Consider the following 9,169-nt stretch of genomic DNA (forward strand, 5'->3'; position numbering starts at 1 on the left):
CGCGGTGTAGACCTAGGACACTCTGGAGGGACTATGTCTCTCGGCTGGCCTGGGATCGCCTCGGTATTCCCCCGGAGGAGCTGGACGAAGTGTCTGGAGAGAGGGAAGTTTGGGCATCTTTGCTTAGACTGCTGCCCCCGCGACCCGGTCCCGGATAAGCGGAGGAAAATGGATGGATGGATGGATGATTTAACTGGTACCTGCTGGTCTGACATTCCAGGTTTTCTTTTTCAACAGGGACCTCAGCAGAAATTTGTGTAGAAACCCTGATGGAGATCGAGCTCCTTGGTGTTACACCACAGATCCTAGTGTCCGCTGGGAGTACTGCAACTTGGAGAAATGCCCCATCAACTCAGGAGCATCACCCACCTCAGCTCCTGTAGCCCAGGACCCCTCCTCCGTCACCCTGCCCTCAGAACAGAAAAGTAAGCTGACTTTTTAAATGTGGTTGTTGGCTTTTACTTGTCAGGTTGTTATAATGCATTCACCCTCTCGTTTCTGTGTTAGACTGTAAGATTGGAAATGGGGACACATACCGAGGTCCAACCTCCATCACCACTCTGGGCGTGACCTGCCAGGCCTGGAGTGCTCAGACGCCTCACCAACACAACAGCTTCACTCCACAGAGTCACCCTGACAAGGGTCTGGAGGGCAATGTAAGTGTGTGTGTGTCTGTAGAAACTATTCTGAGTTGTCAAACATTTGCGAAAAGGACAGTTTTTTTTTGGCTTTGTAGTTCACTGATTGTTTTTTTTTGTCCCCATCAGAGCTGCAGAAACCCTGACAATGATCTCAATGGACCGTGGTGCTACACTACTGACAGGAACAAGAAGTGGGACTACTGTAACATCCCTGACTGTGGTACGTGAATACTATTTGTGTATAACATATTACAACTGATTAGTAAAATGGTTAATCGCTTTACCTGCATTAATCTGCTGTATGAATGGCAGTCAGTAGGGCAGTCTGTAGTATGTCATAAAATTGTGGTCCGACCTTCTCTTGAAAAATATTCCTTTCTATAGTATGTGGTAAAAATGGGGTCTGACCTTTTATTGAAAAATATTCCTTTTTATATAGTATGTTGTAAAAAAGGGGTCCCACCTTCTCCCGAAAAATATTCCTTACTAATGGGGTTTGACCCTCTCCTGAAAAATATGCCTTACTATAGTATGTTGTAAAAATGGCGTCTGACCTTCTCTTGAAAAATATTCCTTTCTATAGTATGTCGTAAAAATGGGGTACGACCTCCTGAAAAATATCCCTTAGTATGTTTGATGTAAAATTGTGTTCCAACCCTGTATTGAAAAATATGTTTTTCTATAGTATGTCATGAAAAAGGGGTCCGACCTCTTGAAAAATATGCCTTAGTATAGTATGTCGTAAAATTGTAGTCTGACCCTCACCTGAAAAATATGCCTTTTTATATAGTATGTTGTAAAAATGGGGTCTGACCTTCTCTTGAAAAATATGCCATAGCATAGTTTGTTATAAAATTGTGGTCTGACCTTCTATTGAAAAATATCCCTTTTTTATAATATGTTGTAAAAAGGGGGTCTGACCTTCTCCCGAAAAATATTCCTTACTAATGGGGTCTGACCACCTCCTGTAAAATATGCCTTACTATAATATATGGTAAAAAATGGGGTATGACCCTGTCCTGAAAAATATGCCTTTTTATATAGTATGTTGTACAAATGGGGTCCGACTTTCTCTCGAAAAATATGCCTTAGCAAAGTTTGCTGTAAAATTGTGGTCTGACCTATTGAAAAATATGCCTTTTGTTAGGACCTAAGCGTCCTGCATGTTCATTTCTGAGGATGAGTCGAAGTCAGAAGAACTTTTATACAACCTATATATTTATTACAACCTTGATGAAGAAAAGCAATTACAGAGCTCTGGATTCCATTTCTATCTGAAGTCCTAACACACACAGAAGTTAGTGCATAGCTGCTGCAGGAAGCCGGAACCCTGAGTTTCCTCTGCACAGAGAATTTATAATAGTCATGATGGTAGATCTGACGTCATCCATGCTGTCCTTCATCCTCGTTCCTTGGTTGGTTTGTTGACCTCGTTCTGACCCTTCATTTGGTGATCTTGTCGCCAGGCAGATTTTGATCTGTGACATTCTCAGAACACCTTTCAATAGACAGTTTTAGAGGAAGCACCTCGAGCGTTGCTATGCAACTGTGGTCTACTTCCTGTATGTGGTTTCCTGTCTACTCTTACAGCCTTACACATGTCTCCTATATTCTTAAAGACAAGTGAACTGGTTAAAACAAAAGTAAATCATAAAGCATATGATACTAAAGTAAACTTGTAGATATATTTGCTAATGCAGATTATAATGTCAATCCTATAAGGCCACGCATTTCATATAATGTTGATAAATGTTGATAATCTGAAGCCAAGACAATAAGACCTTACACCCACACACAATTCTCGTGCAGACAGTTTAGTCATCTCAGTATGTATCTGCACAACTTCCTGTTGTTCTGAGTCTCTCTGTACCTACCCAAAGCATTTCATGTCCACAGGTCAAATCTTTACAAAGGTCAAACAGATTAAACAATTATTTGAACAGTTTTGCAAATACATAACATAGCACTATATCATTTTATCAAGAATTTCTTTCTACACTTTTTATATAGTATGTTGTAAAAAAGGGGTCTGACCTTCTCCCGAAAAATATTCCTTAATAATGGGGTCTGACCACCTCCCGAAAAATATGCCTTAGTATAGTATGTTGTAAAATTGTGGTCTGACCCTCACCTGAAAAATATGCCTTTTTATATAGTATGCTGTAAAAATGGGGTCTGACCTTCTCTCGAAAAATATGTCTTAGTATAGTTTGTTGTAAAATTGTGGTCTGACCTTCTATTGAAAAATATGCCTTTTTATGTAGTATGTTGTAAAAAAGGGGTCCGACCTTGTCCCGAAAAATATTCCTTACTAATGGGATCTGACCACCTCCCGAAAAATATGCCTTTATAGTATGTGATAAAAATTGGGGTCTGACCCTGTCCTGACAAATATGCCTTACTATAGTATGTGGTAAAAATGGGGTCCGATCTTCTCTTGAAAATGTGCCTTTCTATGGTGTATGTGGTAAAAAAGAGGTCTGACCACCTCCCGAACAATATGCCTTACTATAGAATATGGTAAAATTGTGGTCCAACCTTGTCTTGAAAAATATGCCTTTCTATAGTATGTCGTAAAAATGGGGTCTGACCACCTCCTGAAATATATGCTTTAGTATAGTATGTTGTAAAAATGGGGTCCGACCACCTCCTGAAAAATATGCTTTAGTATAGTATGTCGTAAAAATAGGGTCTGTGAGGCGTGTTCTTTTATTTTGAAAAGAGAAGACTAATAAAAGGATATTTCTCAGTGTGAAATTTATTATGCATTAACGTATCAAAATAAGCATGTGCACATGGATCTTCACTGTTTAGGAAAAACAGAAAAGACTGTCCTCAACTTATCGGTATACAATATTTCTATGAAAAAGGTGCTACTATCTAATTGGTCAAAAACTGTTGGGGAGAAGCCGTGGTTTAGACTTAACTCTCCCATCCTTCAGTCCGTCCATCCTCCAACGTCCTTTCTGCTCCAATCGTCGAGCACAGTGCCCTAGGAAGGGGAAGAATACCTATACTGCCTTAATTACATACACACTCACTTCTTCCTTCCAACTAACTGCTTCATATTAGGCTTTGCTTTCCGTTTCACTAATTAAAACTGTTCTGCCTGGGTGTGTGTGGGTGCATACTGTTCCTACCTTTGAAGCTTTCTCCTCCGCTAGCCTCCAGATCTAATTCCTGTTTAACTAACCTTGGAGTCCCAGTGAACCGTAACTCCCCTGGCTCCACTAGCCCAATGGTGATAATAAATTCACTGTGGACTCTCTTAGCCAGACCTGTAAATCTAATGAGATTTAGTAATTTAGTGGAAAAGACCCTATAATGTTGAACAGTGCTTCAGTGACTAATACAGTAAATATTGACCAGTGGTTCAGTGAACACATAGGGTGATATGTAACTATGTAAACATAAGTGTGACATATAGGTATGTAAACTTAAGTGTGCTATAAAATAAAACAATTCATAAGTGCGTAAAATAAAAATCACCCTAACAGGTCTGACCTTCTCTTGAAAAATATTCCTTACTATAATATGTCATAAAATTGTGGTCCGACCACCTCCTGAAAAATATGCCTTACTATATTATGTTGTAAAAATGGGGTCTGACCACCTCTCGAAAAATATTCCTTACTATAGTATGTCATAAAATTGTGGTCTGACCCTGTACTGAAAAATATACCTTATGCCGTATGTCGTAAAATTGTGGTTCGACCTCTTGAAAAATATGCCTTACTATAGTATTTGGTAAAAATGTTGTCTGACCCTCTCCCGAAATATATGCTGTTGGACTTAACCGTCCTGCATGTTCGTTTCTGAGGAAGAGTCAAAATCAGAACAACCTTTAAAACATTTATTACAATGTTAATGAAAAGCAATTACAGAGCTCTGGGTTCCGTCTCTATCTGAAGCCCTGATCCTAAACAGCAAAACCGTTCAACTCGTCTTCAGGACGAGAGGGAACACCTACCCTCCTGGTAACCCAATTTCTTATACGTTTTGAAATGTGCAAAGTAGGTTGATCTGATGCCTCTCGTGCTGTTTCGTTGGTCCTTCAGTCCATCCATTTCCCAAGGTCCTCCCTGCTCCACCTGAGGAAAGACAGTTTTCCTAGAGAGGGAGGAAAACCTAGCACCGCCTGTGTGTGTATGAAAATAGCTATTTTACCAGGCAGCTGTTTCTTCTAGGCCAAAATCTGATTATAACTTTGGTGTAAATTTTAGTATCTTATCAAATCCTAACTCCCCTGGCTTCAAAACTCAGAGGGAATAATGAGCTCTGTGGAGAAAAGGCAACAAATCTAATGTAATCCTGTGGGATGATGAGACCTTGGAGAGCTACGCAGTGCACCACACTTTTAATCTCATGGGCCTGTAATATCGCACAAAGTTTTTCAGTATGCATACAGTAACTTATTTTCTCATCATGTTAGTGAACATATAATGTGGTGAATAGTAACTTCATAAACATATCTGTGACATGTAAGTATGTGAACTTATGTATTTCTAAAATATAATCTTAACTATTCCTTTTCTAATATGGTAGAATAGTTATACACAAACAAAGTGAACACACAGGATAAATGAACAACAGTCATGGTGTCAATCTTCTACTAAATAAGTACTTACTTCAATCAAATGTTAGAACCAATCCTAGAGTATAACTTTGTTAATAATTTTACCCAACATTTCACAACAGACTATTGCCTTACTATAGTATGTGGTAAAAAGGGGGTCCGACCTTGTCCGGAAAAACGTGCTTCACTATATTATGTGGTAAAAATGGAGTCTGACCCTCTCCCAAAAAATGTGCCTTTCCATAGTATGTTGTAAAAATGGGGTCAGACCTTCTCTTGAAAAATATGCCTTATTATAGTATGTTATAAAAATGGGGTCCGACAACTTCCTGAAAAATATGCTTCACTATAGTATGTTGTGAAATTGTGGTGTGACCCTCACTTGAAAAATAGGCATTTAGTATGTTGTAAAAATGGGGTTCAACCACCTCCTGAGATATATGCCTTACTATAGTGTGTTGTAAAATTGTGGTCCGACCTTCTCTTGAAAAATATGCCTTATTATAGTATGTTATAAAAATGGGGTCCGACAACTTCCTGAAAAATATGCTTCACTATAGTATGTTGTGAAATTGTGGTGTGACCCTCACTTGAAAAATAGGCATTTAGTATGTTGTAAAAATGGGGTTCAACCACCTCCTGAGATATATGCCTTACTATAGTGTGTTGTAAAATTGTGGTCCGACCTTCTCTTGAAAAATATGCCTTATTATAGTATGTTATAAAAATGGGGTCCGACAACTTCCTGAAAAATATGCTTCACTATAGTATGTTGTGAAATTGTGGTGTGACCCTCACTTGAAAAATAGGCATTTAGTATGTTGTAAAAATGGGGTTCAACCACCTCCTGAGATATATGCCTTACTATAGTGTGTTGTAAAATTGTGGTCCGACCTTCTCTTGAAAAATATGCCTTATTATAGTATGTTATAAAAATGGGGTCCGACAACTTCCTGAAAAATATGCTTCACTATAGTATGTTGTGAAATTGTGGTGTGACCCTCACTTGAAAAATAGGCATTTAGTATGTTGTAAAAATGGGGTTCAACCACCTCCTGAGATATATGCCTTACTATAGTGTGTTGTAAAATTGTGGTCCGACCTTCTCTTGAAAAATATGCCTTATTATAGTATGTTATAAAAATGGGGTCCGACAACTTCCTGAAAAATATGCTTCACTATAGTATGTTGTGAAATTGTGGTGTGACCCTCACTTGAAAAATAGGCATTTAGTATGTTGTAAAAATGGGGTTCAACCACCTCCTGAGATATATGCCTTACTATAGTGTGTTGTAAAATTGTGGTCCGACCTTCTCTTGAAAAATATGCCTTATTATAGTATGTTATAAAAATGGGGTCCGACAACTTCCTGAAAAATATGCTTCACTATAGTATGTTGTGAAATTGTGGTGTGACCCTCACTTGAAAAATAGGCATTTAGTATGTTGTAAAAATGGGGTTCAACCACCTCCTGAGATATATGCCTTACTATAGTGTGTTGTAAAATTGTGGTCCGACCTTCTCTTGAAAAATATGCCTTATTATAGTATGTTATAAAAATGGGGTCCGACAACTTCCTGAAAAATATGCTTCACTATAGTATGTTGTGAAATTGTGGTGTGACCCTCACTTGAAAAATAGGCATTTAGTATGTTGTAAAAATGGGGTTCAACCACCTCCTGAGATATATGCCTTACTATAGTGTGTTGTAAAATTGTGGTCCGACCTTCTCTTGAAAAATATGCCTTATTATAGTATGTTATAAAAATGGGGTCCGACAACTTCCTGAAAAATATGCTTCACTATAGTATGTTGTGAAATTGTGGTGTGACCCTCACTTGAAAAATAGGCATTTAGTATGTTGTAAAAATGGGGTTCAACCACCTCCTGAGATATATGCCTTACTATAGTGTGTTGTAAAATTGTGGTCCGACCTTCTCTTGAAAAATATGCCTTATTATAGTATGTTATAAAAATGGGGTCCGACAACTTCCTGAAAAATATGCTTCACTATAGTATGTTGTGAAATTGTGGTGTGACCCTCACTTGAAAAATAGGCATTTAGTATGTTGTAAAAATGGGGTTCAACCACCTCCTGAGATATATGCCTTACTATAGTGTGTTGTAAAATTGTGGTCCGACCTTCTCTTGAAAAATATGCCTTATTATAGTATGTTATAAAAATGGGGTCCGACAACTTCCTGAAAAATATGCTTCACTATAGTATGTTGTGAAATTGTGGTGTGACCCTCACTTGAAAAATAGGCATTTAGTATGTTGTAAAAATGGGGTTCAACCACCTCCTGAGATATATGCCTTACTATAGTGTGTTGTAAAATTGTGGTCCGACCTTCTCTTGAAAAATATGCCTTATTATAGTATGTTATAAAAATGGGGTCCGACAACTTCCTGAAAAATATGCTTCACTATAGTATGTTGTGAAATTGTGGTGTGACCCTCACTTGAAAAATAGGCATTTAGTATGTTGTAAAAATGGGGTTCAACCACCTCCTGAGATATATGCCTTACTATAGTGTGTTGTAAAATTGTGGTCCGACCTTCTCTTGAAAAATATGCCTTATTATAGTATGTTATAAAAATGGGGTCCGACAACTTCCTGAAAAATATGCTTCACTATAGTATGTTGTGAAATTGTGGTGTGACCCTCACTTGAAAAATAGGCATTTAGTATGTTGTAAAAATGGGGTTCAACCACCTCCTGAGATATATGCCTTACTATAGTGTGTTGTAAAATTGTGGTCCGACCTTCTCTTGAAAAATATGCCTTATTATAGTATGTTATAAAAATGGGGTCCGACAACTTCCTGAAAAATATGCTTCACTATAGTATGTTGTGAAATTGTGGTGTGACCCTCACTTGAAAAATAGGCATTTAGTATGTTGTAAAAATGGGGTTCAACCACCTCCTGAGATATATGCCTTACTATAGTGTGTTGTAAAATTGTGGTCCGACCTTCTCTTGAAAAATATGCCTTATTATAGTATGTTATAAAAATGGGGTCCGACAACTTCCTGAAAAATATGCTTCACTATAGTATGTTGTGAAATTGTGGTGTGACCCTCACTTGAAAAATAGGCATTTAGTATGTTGTAAAAATGGGGTTCAACCACCTCCTGAGATATATGCCTTACTATAGTGTGTTGTAAAATTGTGGTCCGACCTTCTCTTGAAAAATATGCCTTATTATAGTATGTTATAAAAATGGGGTCCGACAACTTCCTGAAAAATATGCTTCACTATAGTATGTTGTGAAATTGTGGTGTGACCCTCACTTGAAAAATAGGCATTTAGTATGTTGTAAAAATGGGGTTCAACCACCTCCTGAGATATATGCCTTACTATAGTGTGTTGTAAAATTGTGGTCCGACCTTCTCTTGAAAAATATGCCTTATTATAGTATGTTATAAAAATGGGGTCCGACAACTTCCTGAAAAATATGCTTCACTATAGTATGTTGTGAAATTGTGGTGTGACCCTCACTTGAAAAATAGGCATTTTTATATAGTATGTTGTAAAAATGGGGTTCAACCACCTCCTGAGATATATGCCTTACTATAGTGTGTTGTAAAATTGTGGTCCGATCTTCTCCCAAAAAATATGCCTTACTATGTAGTGTCGTAAAAATGGGGTCCAAACACCTCCCAAAATATATGCCTTACTATAGTATGTTATAAAAATGGGGTCCGACAACTTCCTGAAAAATATGCTTCACTATATTATGTTGTAAAATTGTGGTCCGACCTTCTCCTGAAATATATGCCTTACTATAGTATATGGTAAAAATGGGGTCCGACCTTGTCTTGAAAAATATGCCTTACTATAGTGTGTTGTAAAATTGTGGTCTGTGGTAGTGAGAACGGGGCAGGACCCAATAAAGATGTCTGGAGACCGGAGAGTAGCTTCACAGTAATCTTTATTTCATGCATGGAG

General features: G+C 37.9%; 1 protein-coding gene across 1 annotated transcript in view; it reads left to right on the forward strand.

The window, feature by feature from the left end:
• LOC109953266 (plasminogen) overlaps window positions 1–9,169 on the forward strand; it is a 26,331-nt gene that overhangs the window by 4,194 nt on the left and 12,968 nt on the right. Inside the window, exons 5-7 of the mRNA XM_020588694.1 lie at window positions 238–425; window positions 508–656; window positions 768–861. Coding sequence (XP_020444350.1) covers window positions 238–425; window positions 508–656; window positions 768–861 — 431 coding nt within the window. The remainder of the gene's footprint in view (window positions 1–237; window positions 426–507; window positions 657–767; window positions 862–9,169) is intronic.

This window comes from Monopterus albus, unplaced genomic scaffold (genome assembly GCF_001952655.1).
Source record: "Monopterus albus unplaced genomic scaffold, M_albus_1.0 scaffold598.1, whole genome shotgun sequence".
NCBI classification, from domain to species: domain Eukaryota; kingdom Metazoa; phylum Chordata; class Actinopteri; order Synbranchiformes; family Synbranchidae; genus Monopterus; species Monopterus albus.